This window comes from Chaetodon auriga, chromosome 4 (genome assembly GCF_051107435.1).
Source record: "Chaetodon auriga isolate fChaAug3 chromosome 4, fChaAug3.hap1, whole genome shotgun sequence".
NCBI lineage: Eukaryota > Metazoa > Chordata > Actinopteri > Chaetodontiformes > Chaetodontidae > Chaetodon > Chaetodon auriga.
The window spans coordinates 16,321,055-16,339,650 of record NC_135077.1 but is presented as its reverse complement, the minus strand read 5'-3'; the positions used below and the strand labels follow the sequence as shown (position 1 = coordinate 16,339,650).

At 43.2% G+C, this 18,596-nt stretch overlaps 1 protein-coding gene across 1 annotated transcript; it reads left to right on the top strand.

Annotated features, from left to right (window-relative positions):
• The first annotated feature begins 85 nt into the window (after positions 1–85).
• On the top strand, positions 86–17,766 carry gtf3c1 (general transcription factor IIIC subunit 1). Its single transcript, XM_076727526.1, has 40 exons — positions 86–565; positions 986–1,195; positions 1,657–1,833; positions 1,994–2,137; positions 2,379–2,475; positions 2,556–2,679; positions 2,841–3,020; positions 3,254–3,369; positions 3,967–4,019; positions 4,113–4,492; positions 4,633–4,698; positions 4,889–5,025; positions 5,134–5,258; positions 5,353–5,506; positions 6,461–6,564; positions 6,783–6,922; positions 7,343–7,720; positions 7,883–8,028; positions 8,258–8,355; positions 8,438–8,534; positions 8,724–8,907; positions 9,006–9,102; positions 9,373–9,505; positions 9,597–9,684; positions 9,837–9,898; positions 10,021–10,129; positions 10,230–10,372; positions 10,651–10,793; positions 10,866–10,950; positions 11,031–11,143; positions 11,248–11,307; positions 11,535–11,628; positions 11,762–11,934; positions 12,426–13,013; positions 13,732–13,871; positions 14,105–14,209; positions 14,296–14,585; positions 15,715–16,250; positions 16,352–16,538; positions 16,689–17,766. The coding sequence occupies exons 1-40, from the start codon at positions 345–347 to the stop codon at positions 16,899–16,901; spliced, it is 6,690 nt and encodes a 2,229-aa protein (XP_076583641.1). The 5' UTR covers positions 86–344; the 3' UTR covers positions 16,902–17,766.
• The last annotated feature ends 830 nt before the right edge of the window (positions 17,767–18,596 follow it).

Sequence of the window (18,596 nt, the reverse complement as noted above, 5' to 3'; positions counted from 1 at the left end):
AACAGAAGGTGGCAGTGATGCGACAACAAAGCCGCAGGCTGCCGGTAAACCTCGAAGAAGATAGCGAAGAAGACCACGTGAGGTCACAGTTGACATATGACGCAAGCACGTAAACACACCAGTTAGAAAACGTTGTTGGAGGAAGACTTTGCAAACAAGTTTATATTATTATTCCTAAATTTATTAATTCGTTGTTATTAGTTATCTGACCCGAAAGAACACGAGAACAATCTGTCTGTAATAACTTAAATTTATTTGCGCGGAACAACCTCACAAGCTGCTAGCTCTTGTTAAGCTAGCATGTTAGCAGGCTAACACTAGCGTTAGCCCAGTGCGTTTCTGCTATGGATCCGTTAAGTATCGTTGCGGATGAAGTGGCTTTGGAGGGACTGGACGGAATAACTATTCCCAGTCTTTGGATACGACTAGAAGATAGACAGCCCAAGTTTCCCCTGAAGCTCGACGACTGCACCAAGGAGCTCATCTGGAAGTCACTCGTCATCAACACCGACCTGAAATTCTATCAGCTCCCACAGGAGAGAGAGGATGTTGTGGTGTGGTACAGGTGGGTTTATCATTCTGCTAGGACAGGTGTCATTGAAGGCTTAGTTCAACCCATTTTTAGCAAGATAATTAAAAACTATTTTCCCCACTAAAACTCCAACAATGTCCTGCTTATTTGTGAGGATCCACAGACCAGACTGTAAATGTTTTAGTGGGATTATTCTCTCACACAGACACGTTTAAATGAATGCGGTAAACTACCTACAATAAATCACACCGTAATGAAAATGCTGATGGTACGTTTATGTTAAGTCTGTTTCAGTTTTAGAGGCTGACGTTCAGTGGGGGAATGTAACCAAGTACATGTGCTCAAAAATTGTACTTGAGTATAAAATTGAAGTATCTGTACTTCACTTATCAGTCAGTAAAGTACAGATATCTATCTTAGATGTTGTGTTTACATGCATGTTTGTGTTTTCAGGTTTAAAGACATCGACCCAGACACGGGCACCGAAACATCACAGAGGTTTTCGGAGATGCAGAAAGACGTCTACCCGGTCCATATGGTTCAAGAAAACAAGGATGGGATACAGGGCTCGTGCGAGTTCTTCAAAGAGAGGACTGACATCACTAAAAACTTTCGCTCCAAGTCCCTCAGCCCATTGGTTAACTTGGAGGAGGCTTTGGAAAGGTGCGTAGAGCTTGTTTGGTAGTATGTAAGGGTGACTGTTTTCAGACCACACGCTGCCTTCATGAACAGTCATGACTCCCTCAAATATGCCAAATGTACTGTGTATATTAAGCAGCAACTGTAACATTTAAAATGCAATTCACTTCTATTTATATAGCTCAAAATCACAATAGAAGTTGTCTCAGGACACTTTCCATATAGAGCAGGTCTAGGTTTTTGAATGTACAGAGACCCAGATATTCCCCATGTGCAAGCACAGAAAAACTTCTTGACTTTCTTTTCCACTTTAAAAATGAGACCTACAGATGTCTGAGCTGAGACCACAAATGTGATCCAGTTTATTACATTTTAGCAGAAGCAAACAGAGCTCTGAAAGGTTTTGGTGAAAAAGTTTTAGTGCGACTGTTCATTTGTCTTATGTCTCATATTTCCCACCATCATCCTCCCCCGTACCTCCTCAGATATGGCCGAAAGCTTGTTGTTGTGGCGTCCCAGGTGCTGCGATTCAGGACCTTGATCGGTAATGAGAGCGACCCCGATTTGAAACTCAACGACAACTCTTACTGTGTGTTGGAACGAGTGGGCCGAGCTCGATGGCAAGGAGAGCTGCAAAAAGATCTGCACGGATGCTCTTTCAAGTAGGAGACACATACACACTCATTGAACACAGTGTCGCTGCTGCTCCGTGACTGCACTTACATACACAAAATGTTCTGGTTTTTGTGTTTATCCTGAGAAAGACAATATTCCTGCTGTTTAGATGTTCATGGTCTAACAGCCGGTGTTGCCTTTCAACAGGGTCGATGCTCGAAAGTTGCACTACATGAGGATGTCTCTCGTCAAACATGGGCTCGTCAGCATGCAGTCTCACTGCACTCGACTGAAGTCAGGACAACAGCAGCACTCCATTCTTCTTCTGCTCAAACGCTTCCATGTAAACAGGTCTGTTTTTTGCCTCTATTACAATCTCTTTGTTAAGTGACGTCTCTGTAGGGCAGCATGTGTAGTTCGTCAGGTGAACACTCATTGAATTTCTACAATGACTTTGACCTGACGCCGCTGTGGGCGCTCGTAGCTCACACGCCATGCCAGTATAACCAAAGTCTGTCGCCTCTGTTGCTCCCACTCTCTGTGTCTGTGTCTTTCATGGAGAAATTCCTCATAACCTCTTCTGCTCTTCCAGGAGGAGCAAGTATGACATTCTGATGGAGTACGTGTCCAACTTTCTCCAGCAGTCACCTGGTCAGTTTGTCACTTTGGTCACACTCAAAAAACAGCTTGTGAGTATCTCTCTGTGACTTTCTGTTTGTCTTTGTGTCTTTGTCTTTCCGTTGGTGGTAATAAATGTGCTTTCTTGCAGAATGTGAAGGACAGTACTTTCAAGCGTGTTCTTCAGTACATGCGATCTGCAAAGCTGGTTGAGTTTTGCCAGTACCCTCTGGAGGAGATAGATCCCAGCGCCGGGCCGTGCACCAACAAAACAGGTACTAAAACAGTTAAGATTTTCTTTTCTTTTTTTTGACATAGTCAAAAGCTGCTAACAACGCTGTAAAGGAATTGCACCATCGCTACAAAAACACATTAAACTGATGATATTCAGCGCTTTATTTGCCGCATGCCTGCATCGTTTCACTTTGTTTTCCAGGGACTAAAGTGCGTGTGCGCTGTGTGAAGCTGCTTAAGCCGTATGTGGGCAAGGGGGTCGTCGATGATGACGATGATGATGACGACGAGGAAGAAGATGACACTGGAGTGAGGAAAAGAGCCCTCCCTTCAGAGGGGCGAATCATGGAGACTGATGTCCTGTCACAGGCCTATCACATTGGTAGGTCTGTTTACGAAACACTTCAGGGATACTGTGTGTCAGGCAGATAAAATGCATCCATTTTTCAAGGCCTCGTGTTGGTGTGTGTAGATAAACTAATTAGTTTATAATTAGTTAGTGAAGGAGCTGCTGAGTTTTCTTTTTTCTTTTTTTTTTTTTTAAGAAAATAACATTTTTCACCTTCAAATTACTGTAATATTAATTGGCGCCTGTGTCTTTTTGTGGTACTGCAGTATTATCCTGTGGTACAAAGGGAATTCCTCAGAGAGATATTAGGTTTAGGATGAACGTCGGTAAGCTGGAATCTCGTATGCTCTGCCGAAGGCTGGACAGGGATGGTGTGATTAAGGTGAGACCCAGGCTGTGAACAAAACGTTTCTCATACACAGACATTTTCTTTGCCACCAAAATAAATTTACTCTTCACCAGCATTACTTTTTGTGCTACTTCTTCCTTTCAAAGATTTCTTGAAGCTTCAACCAAGTCTAAAACAGTGATGTCTATCAGGATTGTTCATGTCTATTCAGAGAGACTGGAAAAATGTCTTACATAATGGGATGTTAGTATGGGAATACAAACAAGCAGCACACTCTCAATTGTCGGATATGTTGGTGCGTCCCACCCTCATGACCTCCACCAGAGGTCAACCACCACAAAGCAATCCCTTCCTTGTTTGGTGTCAGATTGGTGGCTTGTGGATCTGCTTCTTTGGAATATGTTGATGGTTTGCGAAACAAACAAAATATAGGAAGCATCCTTGATTTATAATGTGGTCCTGCACAGCAGCACAGCAGTCTCACATTTTAGTCAACACAACAACCAAAGTAGTAATTTCAAATAATGTAGTATTCAATTCAGGATTATTTTATTACATATTATGTTACACCGCTGCTGCATGAGCTGGTTCCGGTCACTCATTTTATGCCTGATATCTTTCACCCTGCAGGGATTCATGGAGGATGAAGGTCGGCAGAGAACTACAAAATATATCAGCCATAAGTGCGTATCTGTGAACGAGCGTAGACTTCTAAATTCTCACTTTAACACCACATCAATTCAAACACTACTTGTTCTGCTCACTTCTCTTGACAGGTGTGTGGGTGTGAGCGATCAACTCCAGCTGTTTGTTAAAGAGCAGGAGCGGACAAAGCTTCTGTACTCTTCTGCACCACAGGCATCCGATACGGCAGCTGCCACCCCAACAACACCGTCAGCCTCAAAGTCGACCGCAAAAGAAAACAAGGAAGCTCCTGCAGCAAAGATTCAAAATGCAGATTCGAAAGAGGTGGGTGAGACTGGGCAGATGTGTGGTGATGGTGAAGTCAATACAGCAAATGAAGGCTTGGGTGGAGAGGGAGGTAAAGCAAGAAGAAAGTCAGGAGCAAAAGGAAAGACGGCAGGGAAGAAAAGCAGAGTGAGAAATAAACAGACACAAGCTGAAACTCCCATCACACCATCGACACCAACTCAGTGTGAGTACTCATTTAAGCTTTGCACATTTCACATCTGATACTACTGAAAACACTCTTTCAGCCACTTTCAAACCCTAACTGTGACCCGTGATAATCAAACTTTTGGTTCAGTGGCCTTTATGTTTTCTGCCATCACTCAGGTGAAACCCCAGCCTGCAGCAAAGCCACGACCACAGCAGCTGACTCAGTGTCCAATCCCACAACAGGTAATCTGCTGCAATTACATTCAGCAACAGTTAAGCTTTTTGTTTTCTCTTGTGCTGCAGAAAATTAGCAAATCTTGACTTGGTTTATGATCAAAAACTCCACGACTGATTGTTGAACTCAGATATATGTCATGTGTGTTTTCCTTTGTTCTTTTCAATCGTATTTAATTCAGATTGTCTCTTCCACCAGACAAAGCTCAAGTTGAAGAGGAGGAAGAATCCACCTCAAGTCCTGCCGACCTTTTGCCTCAGAGTGAGGCGCCGAACGCAGCCGATAACCCAGCAGACAACGAGATTGTGGTTGTTAAAGATGTTGTCCAGCCGCAGGTCAGTCTGACAGGATGGTTTCAGTGTTTTTGTCTTCACTGTTGTGTTCCAGCTCTTTCAGATGAGCGCCTGAGTGTTGAAAGTAACTGTTCAATCCACCTCCTTTAGGCCTCCACGTGTAAAAAATCCGGAAAGTCTTTGGAGAGGTCTCACGAGACGTACCGCCTGCTGAGACGGAAGAACCTGATCGTGGAGGCAGTCCACAAACTCAAAATCATCGACGGTCTTTTCCCGTCAGTTTGTCTTCAGTGTTATCAGTTAATTTTAAAGTATTTTATTACACAGCAAGAGAGCAGACAAAAATGTCAGCGTGCCGTCTCTCTCCAGGCTGCTGAAGATGATCAACGACGAAGAGAAGCAGGATGGATTCAGCTCAAAGTGTTGCAAGAAGACTATTTTTCGTCTCGTCCACAATCTGTCCAGGGAAGGCTTGCTTAAGATTTACAGGACCACCGTCATACAGGATGGGATCACTAAGAAGGTAAACACACACATCACATCTCGATGGTTAGTTATATTTCCAAACCTCACTGCATCCAGCCTTGTTGATCAAATGACAGTTATTAAATCATCAGACTGATTTTTAACTGTTGTGACTAAATTTCACTTAGACAAATTGACCTAATAACAATTTCTTTCTCAAATTTATGCTTTTATTTTTTAAGCAGTCAAAGGAGTAGCTTTACGGTTTGGGAAATACACTTTGCTTTCTTGCTTTAGCATAAAGCATAGACTGGAAACATGGAGTAACAGCTTGCTTGATAAGAAAATCCACCTGCCTGCACCTGTAAAGCTCACTCATTTTAACATCTCGCTTGTTTGAACTGTACAAAAACATGTCGTGGAGTTGAGTTGTGTCACTTTGAACTCGCGCCAATAGGTGGCAATAAAGGCTAGCAAATATGCATAAGAGCAAGAATACATTTAGTTTAAACCTTCAGAAAAGTTGCTTGTTCAGGTCATATCACAGACTTTCTCAACCCTCTTTCTGGCCCGTTTCATGTCCCAGCAGTTTTGTGACTATTACAGACTTTTCAAGCTATTGTTAAACTGTAAGTGCAGTATTACACTGAGTTTTCATTAAAAAATCAGGGTCCAGGTCTCTTCTGTAAAGCTTGATCATCATAAAGCTGTTTAGTTTTCCACTTGAATATTACTACTGAGTAAAAGCTTAATATCACAGCATATATTTTTAAATTACTACAGGAAAACAGTTGTATGTAGAAGAATATTAGAGGAAATAATGAAAGTGATTCCTGAATAATTTCATGTACAATAAACATTATATTGTAATACCTTTAATCATGATTCAGTGATGTTTGGAAAACTTCCACAGGTTTTTAGAGGACTAAGAAAAGAAAGGAGATACTGCCTTTTGTTAATTGTTGATATAACACTGAACCCCTCAATCTGTCTGACGTTCTCCTACATTCAGGTAGAGATGGTCGTTCATCCGTCCATTCAGCCCAACGATGAAATAGTAAACCGAGTCATTGAGCAGACTCGCTTCAAAATCTCCAGCTCTTACGCAGCAGTACGGTGAGCACCAACCAAACACTTTAAAATAAGTCTGTGAGAAATAGAGCATGTGTGAGAAGTAAATGTTTGCCCAATATCGTGGCGTATCAGAGCAAATGTTCTGCAAACTCGATCTTGACCCAGAATCTGCTGTAGTATAGAGCAGGGACGTGTCTTTGTCTCGTATCTTGATCAAGCCTCTGTTCAACTGTCTTTTATCTTCCTCCTCTGTCCCTCAGTCTGCAGCACACTGAAGAGAGAGCCACAGAACAAGAGAAGGGGTCTGAGAAGACCAACGCCAGGACTTCTAAAACCCAGAGGAACAAGGCCGACAAGAAGAGAGCAAGCGATAAAGATGAGCAGTTCAAGCCCACGCCAGGTTCAGTTTCACTGCATTTTAGAAGAGAAGCAAAGTGGACGGAGTTACCGGGGTCTGTTCTTTTTCTGAATAGTCAATATTCGGTCACAGGCCGTTACGGAGCATTAGTGCTTGAATGGGCATTATGACTGTATGGTTAAACCATCAGCACAAACAATGAGGAGCAATACACAGTTCTTAAATTCAAGGAAATCCTAGCATGGAAACACCAAGAAAGAAAGAAACACCAAGGTTATATTGAAACTTGGAAAAACGCATTCAGATCCTGCTGATTTTGCCACTTTGCTGCTCTATTTAAGTGTTTTTCACTGTACACTATATGCACTGTATTGATATCCTCAAGATTAGATGTCTTTCTCCTCTTTCTGCCTTCTATTCATTGTTTTGGTCTTTATCTTCTCTCTGTCTCTGTTTTCATAGTCCGGGGGTTGGGGAAGACTTTGGGCTTCCAGCCTAAGATGCATCGTCTGCGTGCTGTTCATAACTTCCTCTGGTACCTGATATACGGGCACCCGTGCAAACACGGCTCCACTGACTCCAACTCGACCAGTCAAACACCAGCAAACCCAAACAGCTGTGACCCTGACAGCCAAGAAAAACAACAGGATGTGAAAGACGCTGAAAACTCCACAAACACTGATGGACAAACGCAGTCATCTGAAAGTGCTGCCGGCGTCTCTGAGGACCCACAAACTGCAGATTCAGCTCTTACTAACCTAGACGTGACATCATCCGGCGATGACGAGGAGGAGCTGCAGGATAAATCAGAACTCAGTCACTCTGAGCCCAACATGAAAGGTGAGAGAGCAGCAAACTCTTGTAATTTCACACATATTTAGGCTTATTAGTCAATGTAGGAAAGCACATTGTAGTTATTTTAATTATTAGGACGGAGGACACTTTCAAACTGTTTTTCCCAACTAACCATCTTGATTTTCCTGTAATCTCTGTCTCTGATAGTGTACGCTGATGAAGAGTCGTGGAAGAGATTCGTGCCTCCTGTCCGTGTGCACAAGGAGTTTGGCAGCGGCTGGGCGATGGTTGGCGACCTGCTCCTCTGCCTGCCGCTCTCTGTCTTCATTCAGGTCATACAGATCAATTATAAGGTGAGCACACCTTCTGTTATTTTTTGAAAAGGATTGTCTCTCCAACTTTCTCTAATAGTGACATCATCCTCTGTGACTACAGCCTGTGTCAGATGAACTGTGTACAAATCGTTATGCCTCAGAAGTCGTTCATGTGGACATTTAAGAGATATTGTTGATGCCTCACTTCTTATAGCACATCTTGCCTGCTGAGTACATTAAAAACTCATTTGTTGACTTGTGTCCACAGGTGGATGGACTGGAGGAATACCTCAGTGACCCCGTGAAGCAGCACCATCTTGTCCGAGTGCTGCCTGCCAGAATGAAAAGACAGCTGCTTTATAAACGGTGACTTTCTCTCTCTCTTGTTCTCTCCAGAACTCATCAGGACTGTATTTCTAAATTGAGTATTTATGGGTTTTTATATTAGGAAATACATCTTCACGTTTCACGAGAACCTGCAGAAGTTGGTCTACATGGGTCTGCTGCAGTTTGGTCCTGTGGAGAAGTTCAAGGAGAAGGATCAGGTACACAGTAACCACATGAAGTCAGGTCTGGTACAAAATCCCCAAAAGATAGATGTTCTAAATCCTTGATTTTTCTCTTGAATTTTGATATTCGATTAGTAAATACACATTTTTAGGTATGTACATGTGTGAGAGTAAATTTTCTTTTCAAATGTCTCATATTTTTTCTCCATATCTGCACTGATCCAGGTGTTTGTGTACCTGAAGCGCAATGCCACCATTGTGGACACCACCAGCTCTGAGCCTCATTACTGGCTGGTCGCAGAGTCGCCTGACAAACCGTTTGAGAGGCGCCAGTATACGTTCAACACTGCTGAAGATGTGGAAAACTACTGGTTTGACCTGATGTGTGTCTGCCTCAATACACCGCTGGGTACATGCGCGCACACACACGCATTAAAGCAGAATCACACACAGCACTGACAGTCACATGGAAGATGATGATTTTCCCTCTTTGTTTGCGTTTTGTAGGGGTGATCCGCAACAAGAGACATGCTACAGACGATGAAGCTGCCCCTTCCTTTGTCCATGATCGCAACGTCTTTGCAGGATTGGCCTACCTGCTAAAGTAGGTGGAGTGTGATGTCTCTGTAAGGAAAGACAAGTTCATCTGTGTAGCACCTTTAAACAACAAGGCAAAGTGCTTTACCCAAAGTACATAGTACAATATGGAGAAAACAGTATACAGGCATGGGAGCCTTCTTTATGAACACATGAGGATTTTATCACCATTAACTTAAGCATAAAGGTTAGAGAAGGACAAATACGCTCCATCACCTGTGTGTGTATTAATGTAGCACTGATGTATGTGTGTGTGTGTATCTGTACACTTACACAGGGGTAGCTGTCAGGTGTGTGATGACGGCTCAGCACCAGGAGACGGTAAAGGAGCAGGAGGTCTGGACTCTGAGTTCTTTGCTCATCTGAAACGCAACTGGTTGTGGACCAATCACCTGCTCGCCTCCAAAACGGTGTGTACACATTATGTTTGTGCAAAGTCAGTTTTAGATGTGGCCTCGTGTTTGTGCTTTTGAGAACAAGTATCTGTCGTTATTTCTTTAGACCCCAAGTGTTTTAGAGGCGAAGGAGAATAAAATCAGACTGAAGAGCCTGCTTAGTAAAAATGCTCTCAGGATTGCACTTAAAGCTGGTGAGTTGCTGCCTGGAACATGATACATATTTTATAGCCGAACTGAATCTTTTCCTTAATCCATCTTTAACAGTGATATGTGTTTCAGTGATGTTGATAACCTGCAAACTGTAAAATGTAGTAATATGCTTTTATGCATCTGTGTGTTACAGGAGGAACTGCTACTCCTCGTTATGTGACCACCAAGCGACCGCTGATGGCAGAAAATGTTGAGGTATGAGTTTTGTAATTATCTTTACATGCACTCGGTTGCAACTCAGGTGTGCGTGGTGTTGTCTCTTGTTTAAGAGCTGAGGATACAGACAGTGTTTCCTGTTCTTGTGTGTTTGTCACTAGGTGGACGTAGAGCCTGCATCCAGAAACCAGCAGGTGGTCGGAGGAAAGAGACAGAAGAGGAAGAGGAGCAGAAAGGAAGTCGTCAAGGCCCCTCGCAAGAAGAAGAAAGGTACAGTGTGAACGTGAAAATTCACGGATGTGAAGGACGGACAGCTGACAGGTTGTGTGTGTTTTTGTGTTTCTTTGCGTGTTTTTTATTTGCCTTAAAGAGCCCAAGAAACGCACGCCTGCCCATGACGCGGCTGACCACCAAGCTCTGAAGATGATGACCAGACAGAGGGTCTCCTGGTCTGTCCAGGAGGACTCGCTGATGATGCTCTGCAGCGTGGCCTCAAACCTGCTCAACAGCAAAGTACGTGCGCACAAATACTTCAAGTTCTGTTGTCTAAACCCGCTTTTTCCACAGGGCTCAACAGTGAGTGTTCGAAAGGTTGTTTCTTGAAGGTTGTTTCGTGAATAAAGATGTGTGAATATGGTGGTCTCAGGGGCGATACTGAGTTGTGCCCTATAGGCAGATAACATTTTGATGAACAGAAACAAAAGCTGTCTTTGATAATCAAATCAAATATGTTCACACTTGTTTGTATTTGATTGGTTCAAAACATGCTGCGTATCATTCATGTGTTGCAGTTAAAAAGGCCTTTCATACCTTACTGTGTGGTTCGAGACCTGCTCCACGCAGAGTTTGAGATATCGATGGATAAGACATCCATCGCTGTCGGACGTCGCACGCGATACATCCTCAAAAATCCTCAGACGCTTCTGAACTACAGGTAGGTTCACGTCATGAAAACGCACGCTTTTGAACACAAACCTGCAGTTTTTTAATTGGCCATGTGGTGCAGGATCTGCCTGGCCGAGGTGTACCAGGACAAACCTCTGATGAGACTGTTGGAGGAGAAGAAGCCTGCTGATCCAGACAAACCTGAGGTGTGTTTTGTCCCTTTGTTTCTCTTTGCTTTTGTTTCTGAAATCTTGACAGTTGAACATTTCTGCCTGTGTTGTTTCAGGATTGTGCTAAAGTGTTTTCTGAGTACGTCAGGCTGCTCAGACAGAAGTTCACCGCCGCTCTGGGCCCCTGTGACACCGTCATGCCTGACACGAAACAGCAGCTCTTCTCACGGTATGAAGGTTTGATGTGCAGAATTGAGACAAGCAGCGACGGCTGGGACAAGAAGCTGAGTGTGGTTTCTAATGTAATGCCGTGTGTGTGTGTGTGTGTTACAGGTTTAGAGTTTCAGCAATAGACAGTGGAAAGCAGATGTCGTGCAGAGACACCATCAACTGGTGAGGATTCAGTTTAATTCTTAGTTTTTCCTCCACTGATTGAACGCACAATATGTAATATTTCTACATTAAAATGTCTAAAAATAACTGCTTCACGACGTCATCCAACTAAGTCTCGTTATCGATTTGATTGAGACACTCCCAGCAGCTGCAATTACATACTGTGCATTTAAATGTAGGTTTTTATGGCAAGAAGTAAATTGTTTGTTTGTGGGTGTCCATTGCAGCACGGAAGACATTCATACCATAGTGTTACATAACTTGATCCAGAGCACTCTGGCCATGACCAACAGCCAGATGAAGTCCTCCAGATCCTTTCAGGTACGGCCGTCTTTAGTTTTCCTCCTCTGTTCTGTTCACATCTTACCTCTCAGGAGCAGAAAGTACTTCAAAACATAAGATAAGGCAACAGACACAAAATAATAACGATAAACTCTGGATTATCTTGTCTTAGACCTTCCAGCTGTACAGTAAGTATAACCAGGAGCTGCTGTGCCAAGTGTTCATACAGTGCAGGAAGAGGGGTCTGGTCAACCGCCGGCGTGTCAATCAGCCGTTTGGGCCGAAGAAGAACCGAGCGCTGCCCATCCTGCCCATGTCCTACCAGCTGTCCCAATCCTACTACAGGTACACAGCCACCCGTGTGCACAAATAAGAGCTGCAACTAACGTGAGATAACACTCATACAACAATTAAATACAGTGCAACCTGTCTGAGAGTATTGTATGCTTACATGACAAACATGTATAAATGCACAGGAATACCTGGATTAAACAGGAGGATCAGGTTTAAACCACCTTATTGTTAATATACTGAATGAGAGCCATTGGTTGGATTTAATAGAGCAGTTTAAGGACTTTAGTGACTGCAGCAGCTCTTCTAGGAACCCAAGAACCTTTTTAGGAACCCAGCCTTCATTTCAGCTCCAGGACCTCAGTTACCTCCACCAAGATAGCTTTCCAATTGGTTGGTTTGTCTGTTTGTCCTTTTACTTTCAGTTTTGGTGCATTTTTTGGTTTTCTGTTGTTTTGTTGTAGCAAAAATACTGCATTTGAATCCTTGCCACTCGATTGATTGTTTGATTGACCAGGACTCTCCCTCCTCCACCTTCCTGACAGGTGTTTTTCGTGGCGTTTTCCTCACTCGCTGTGCACTGACTCCTTCCGCTTCTTGAGGAGTCTACTTAACAATGGGACAGGAGACAGACCTGTCACTATGTTCTACCATGAAGCCGACTTCAGGTCAGAGAACGGGGAGGACCCGATGGAGAGAGGAACAGGGTCACAAAGGAAAAAAAAGCAAGGTGAAGAGAAGGAGGATGGCAGACCAGTGAGTGAACCAGATTTACAGCCAGAGGAGCCAAACGGTGACTCCTCAAAGGAAGGCGAGAACGACCAAAGACAAGTGAAAGGTGAACAGAAAAACCCAGAAGAATGCATCACAATGGCTTCTGGTGAGGATCCACCCAGCAGAGAGCAGACAGACGATCATCCTCCCAAAGCTGCTACCTCAAACACGGCAGCTGGAGCTTCAGAAGAGCCTCCAGATGTGTCAGACATGTTGCAGTTCTCTTTGGACTCTCCAGGTGGAGCCTGTGTGATCTCTCTCAGCCTGATGTCTCTGGGACTGCTCAGTGTGTACATGTCCATACCCAAACAGATTGTGGTGGTGGACAGCAACATGGTGGACAACGACGTTGTCAAGAGGTGAGTTATAATCCATGTACGAACATCACACTATGTCACTGTACTCATAGCCCAGAGGAGATCGTCCACAGTCATGGGGACACCAGAGAGATATTGCAGTTATGCCACAAACTAAATTCCATTTACCTGCACTGTGGGGAGGAGACGCAAAAAATATTTCTAACCTGAGTGTATAACTGCGACATTTCATATCGAGAACCAATATCTGCATGATGTTACAGCTGTGAGTATGTTTCTTTGTAATTTAAATGAACTGACCCTTTAAAAAACAGAAGGAAAGCCTTGCCTTGTCCATTCATATTTAGAGGCACAATATTACAAATAGCCACTGTGTGTGTTGACATGTTTTCAGTCTTATTGGATTTTGATCATATTCGGGATTTGGCATTTACATGGAACATGAAAAACATGGAGTTCATATCCTGGTATACATGATCGTGACAGTATCCAGGTTTGTGATCATCTGCCTCCAGGCTACCGAAACCAGGATGTCTACATACAACACATAACCAGGAAACCCCATCATACCCAGCATATGAGAACAAGCTGATTCACCACTGTGGCAGAAGAAAACATTTAACATCTGTGGAAAATTGATGTAAAATCTGTGGCTGTGTTTCATCACTCAGAGGGACAACCATGTCAAAACTGAGGGACAGACACACTGAGACACTGAAAACACTTGTGATTGACTCACTAGCTAAACTGTTGTTTTCAGTATGGCGGCACTGGAAGAAGAGGACGACGATGATGATGATGGTGAGGAGTGTGATGGCAAAAAAAGGCTGGAAGTGAAGGCACATCAAGCGTCACACACCAACTACCTGATTATGCGGGGATACTGCTCTCCTGGCATAGGTAGAGTTTGGATTTTTTTCAATTACTTTAAATAGCTGAATGTTTTCTTTAATAAATTTAAAATGCCAAACAATCTCTCCTTTTTAGCTCCAGAAATGTAAGGATTCATGTGAATATTGTGACAATGAGTTTATCATTCAAGAAAATGAAAAGACAAATTAATCTGTCATGAAATGCATTGTATTTGCAGCACTGTTCAGATTTGGGAAATTGTTGTTTTGTTTTGTTTCTAGTCAAAATACGCAACCTCAACACCAGCGATAACATCGTGGTGGAGTCGTGTATCATGAAGCTGCAACTGCGTGACACACCTGCTCACCACTTGTTCAGTATGGAGAGTGAGTATCAGTGCATCTAAGACATATACAGACACAGCTTCACCTGCATGAAATAATTCTTTGTTTCCCTTTTTCTCCGTCTTCAGACTCTCCACCATTGGACTTGACTAAATGTAGTCCATCCCTGCTGCCCTCCAGCCTCGCCTACACCACCCGCTCATCCAGCTCTTCTCCATCCAGCGTGAAGGAGTGTGACAGCCGTTTGATGCAGCAAAGAGGATACACTCCTCAGGACGTAGAGGCATGTGCTCAGCTCAGGAGGAGCTTAGATGCAGCTGGTGAGAATGGCTTGGATATACATGACCTCTACGAGACTCACATACACCTGCAGGAGCCACAGTCCGGACGCACCAGGAGCCTGCAGCAGTACATGAAGGTATCCTATGTTACCACATAAAGCATTAGTATGCAATGGAAGTATATGACTTCCACATAAACAGCATGTAAAATGTACAGTAACTACACAATAAAACTAAACCACAATTACTGCACTTTCTACCAGTGAGACACAGCTGAACAAGAGGGCTATATCAAGTGAAAGCTAGCAGCTAGCAGCAGCTAGCTAAAAATCTGTAATTGAAAAATATGAAATTTGATGAACAGACATCATTCAGTGTGTTATCCCACAGATCAAAAGTCAAATAAATCAAATCTGCTAAACTATTTTGGCTAGCAGGATTTTCTTCCCGCTCAGTCTTTAATATTTGTAATAGAGACCTGATGATGACTTTAATCATCTGTCTTATGTTATAAAAACATTATTATGCAAGTCAAGTATATGATTTTACTACAATAACTATAAAATAAAGCTAAAACTCAAACCACAGTCACTTCACTCTCTCCCACAGACAGACAGCTAAAACATATATAAAGTGGAAGCTAGCTGGGGAGATAGCCACCACTATCCTTAGCTTAAGCCACATTGACTTTTTCCCAGGCTACCTTTGTAACTGAGAATTTTTTAATTTCATCTTGTTCATCTTGTTAGTTCAGTTTGTTATCCCACAAATGAGGCAGAGGCTAAATCAAGTCATGATAAAGAATAAGATACAAAAAAAGAAAAATAAACTAGCTAAGCTAGTTTGGCTGAAAGAGCTAGCCTAGCCTTAACGTTTGACTCCAGTGGAATAGTCATGTGATTTGATTTGGTTAAGTTGGGGTACATTAATCAGCCTTTAAACACTTAAACTCTCAAAGAGGCTGTGGGATTTTTTTTTTCTGACATAATTGACCCTGCTGGCTTTGGCTTGCTACTCTAGGTATTAAGCTAGTTAGCTGGACACGCTAACGTTTGCAGCTTATGTCAGAGCAGATAGACACACTGTTTAATCAATTTTTTACGCCTTAGCTCATCTTTTTTGGGTTACGGAAAGACTAAAAACAAAGACACCACCCTCCAAACTGTTAAAATGTAGTTTGACTGACCTGTCCTGTCATGACTAATCTAGGTTTACCTTTAGTTTCCTATTTTCCTCTTCCACTGTGTTTCTCCCTCTTTGCTCCAGGAGTTACAAGAAGAAGGCCATGTGTTGAAAGTTGGGAGTTTGGCTGTCCGTTGGGTGCTCATGCAGCATGCTGATCCTTGGCTGCTGACTGTTAAGTCCAAACCATGGTCCCAGGCACGCTTCACATCTGACCCCGTCATGGAGAATCAATGGAACACCTCTGCACGCAAGAGATGCAGGCAAGAAGTCCCATGTGAGACGGAGGAACCGCCAGCAAAAAAATCAGCTGCGGACAAATCAGAGGCCGAGGACAGAGAGGACGCAGAGAGTTTGTCGAGTGGCATAACAAGTGAGAAACTGAATGAGGAAGGACAGCTGAAAAAGCAGAAAGAGAGGGCAGATGAGGCGAGTGTGGACACATTGTTAAGCTTGGAAGAGGAGGGAGGAAAGCAGATGCAGACTGAAGAGGAAGGACAGGAGGAAGCAAGACAAGAGGAGGTGGAACTGGAAGAAAGACATGAAGAACAGACAGACAGTGTAGCTGGTGAAAGAGAAGAAGCGTGCTCTCTACCAATAGGACCAGCTGGTGAAGATGAGTAAGTACACATTGTGAGGATTGATTGGCTTATCACCTTGTTTACGTTTCCCTTTCCTGTTTGTCATCTCTGTATTCATCACCAACCTCTAATCCACGCAGTGAAAACTTGAGTTTCATCAGTCGTCCGTGGCGCATGGTCGATGGCGGTGTGAACCGGCAGGTGTGTAAGGGCATGCTGGAGGCCGTTCTGTGCCACATCATGTACCGACCCGGCCTCACGCAGCAGACACTGGTGGAACATTACAAAGACGTGTTGCAGCCAATGGCCGTGCTGGACTTGGTGCAGGTGAATGGAAATACTCTCACCTACATAAGCTCACATGCTTAGTCTCAGTTACTGCATAGTATCAGAAAAAGCTGGTGCATCAGGTCGTCTCAAATCAAATTCACCCCTGAAATGATTCCTGATACGTTACCCTGCTCGTCTCTTCCACAGGCACTCATAGACATGGGCTGTGTGATGAAGAAAACTCTGGTTAAAGTCCCTAAACCCTCGCTGTTCTCCCACTCTGGCCAGCAGACGAGAAGCGAGACAAAAGTGAAGATCGAGGAACCGGACTCAGTGTTCTACGAGCCCACCATCAGCTGCTGCCTGCGGCTCGCTCAGGTGTTCCCCAACGAACGCCACTGGAACTACTGTTTACCATAAAGGTCGTCCTGGATCACACATGGCCTCACCTGGCGTGACCTGGTGTCACATTATGTACATTACACACATTACACAGCAAGTGGAGCAAAAACAAGTCAGACTGTTGTGAAAAAAGCTAAATTATGCTATTTTACAAAGTTAGATTCACTTCTGGTTTTACAGAACAGCTTTTCTCTGTACATTTTTCTTTCTTTGTGGGTTTTTTCTCTTTTTTTTGTCTTAAATTTAAATTAAGTTGTGTTCTTTTTTGTATGCTAATCAACCTAAAATTATTAATAAAGATGCATCACATTCTTGACTTGATTGACATTTATCCTGCAGATAAGTGGCTTTTTGCAGTAGTAACATTTAGATTTCTTATTCTGATTTATTTAGATCAGAAACCCATAGAGTGCATGTTTTTGCCTGCCTTTCCTGGCGTATTACCACCATCAACAATCAGTGGAACACCAAATCGTATCGCTCATCAAAACATTGCTGCATAGAGCTACTAGTGGTCAAGACCTCCACAGGGTTCCTGTCAGATGCAGCATGAGATGGATGAGCGGGTTGGTGCAGCATTGGCAGGGATGTGGGTATTGTTTAAGGCTGTGGGATTTTCCTTTTTGTCACCTGTGTGTATGTGGACTCAAGCCGAAAAAAAACATCTGTAGAAAGGACGAAGCAAGTGATTTGTCACTGCAAAGAGCCAAAATATGAGGTGTTATTTTCATTTGAAAATGAACGACTAATTTTGAATACACACATGAGCAGATGGAAGCACTAAGTCGTTGGTGCTGTGCTGTTTAAGTGTTGTTGAAGAGTATATGAGAGGCTTGTAGGTTGTTTTTGACTGCGCTCCATGATTATGGGAGGGCTCTCAGGAAACAGATAAAGATCCCCGGGAAGTTCAGGAACTGTGTCTGGCTCTGCACCATTTCCACGTGAATTACGATCACAAAAATTCCTCTAGCAGACATTCACTTTTGTTTCTCGTGTGGAGACCACCTGCCCATTACAGGATCTTTTTTTATTCATTGCACTGGCAAAAATGTGGTTCCACACTGCAGGACTGACAGATTTTACAATTAATTTTACTTTCAGGCTCCAACCAGCCAACAGCTCGGAGTAGAGCCACTGCTTCTTTGTGTCAAAGGGGCCAATGGAGGTGGATAGAGTGTCTGATCAGGATCCTTTTGGAAGTTTTCCAGGCATGCACAACTCCTGGAATCCCAGGGGGCCCACAACACGGTGGAGGGATCTTATCTGGCCTGCCACAGCAACCTGGGCCCAGACAAAGGAAAGAAACTGGATGGATGGATCTTTCTTTCTTTCATGATTATATCTCTTTATTCCTTAAATGATCATGTTTGCTACTTTCTACTCAGACTTCTATGTTTTAGGCCTTGTGCTTGTTGATTTCTTGATTATGTGGAAGTGTGTGTCACACCTGTCCCAGTCAGTTTGCCAAAAAATTAAATTTTTTGCTTAAAATAAATTCAAAATTAACTCCATATGCTACTACTGAAATGTATTTATACTGAATAAACATTGATCTATTTAGGTTTATTTTTTGTCAAAGGCTTCAGTAACAGAAGAGAGTAAAGATGACAGAGGTGACGCTCAGAGTAACTTAAGTCCCGTTGAAATGGGTGGTGAGCAGGTTGGGGGGAGGGCAGTACACACCAGGACTGCCTACGAGCGGTAATTATACAA

Excerpts from the sequence above, each read along its gene's own strand:
- gtf3c1 (XM_076727526.1), top strand. The coding sequence starts at position 345 with ATGGATCCGTTAAGTATCGTTGCGGATGAAGTGGCTTTGGAGGGACTG. Across the intron at positions 5,026-5,133 it reads AAGATGTTGTCCAGCCGCAG|GCCTCCACGTGTAAAAAATC; the intron begins GTCAGTCTGACA and ends CACCTCCTTTAG. Across the intron at positions 11,629-11,761 it reads AGTCCTCCAGATCCTTTCAG|ACCTTCCAGCTGTACAGTAA; the intron begins GTACGGCCGTCT and ends ATCTTGTCTTAG.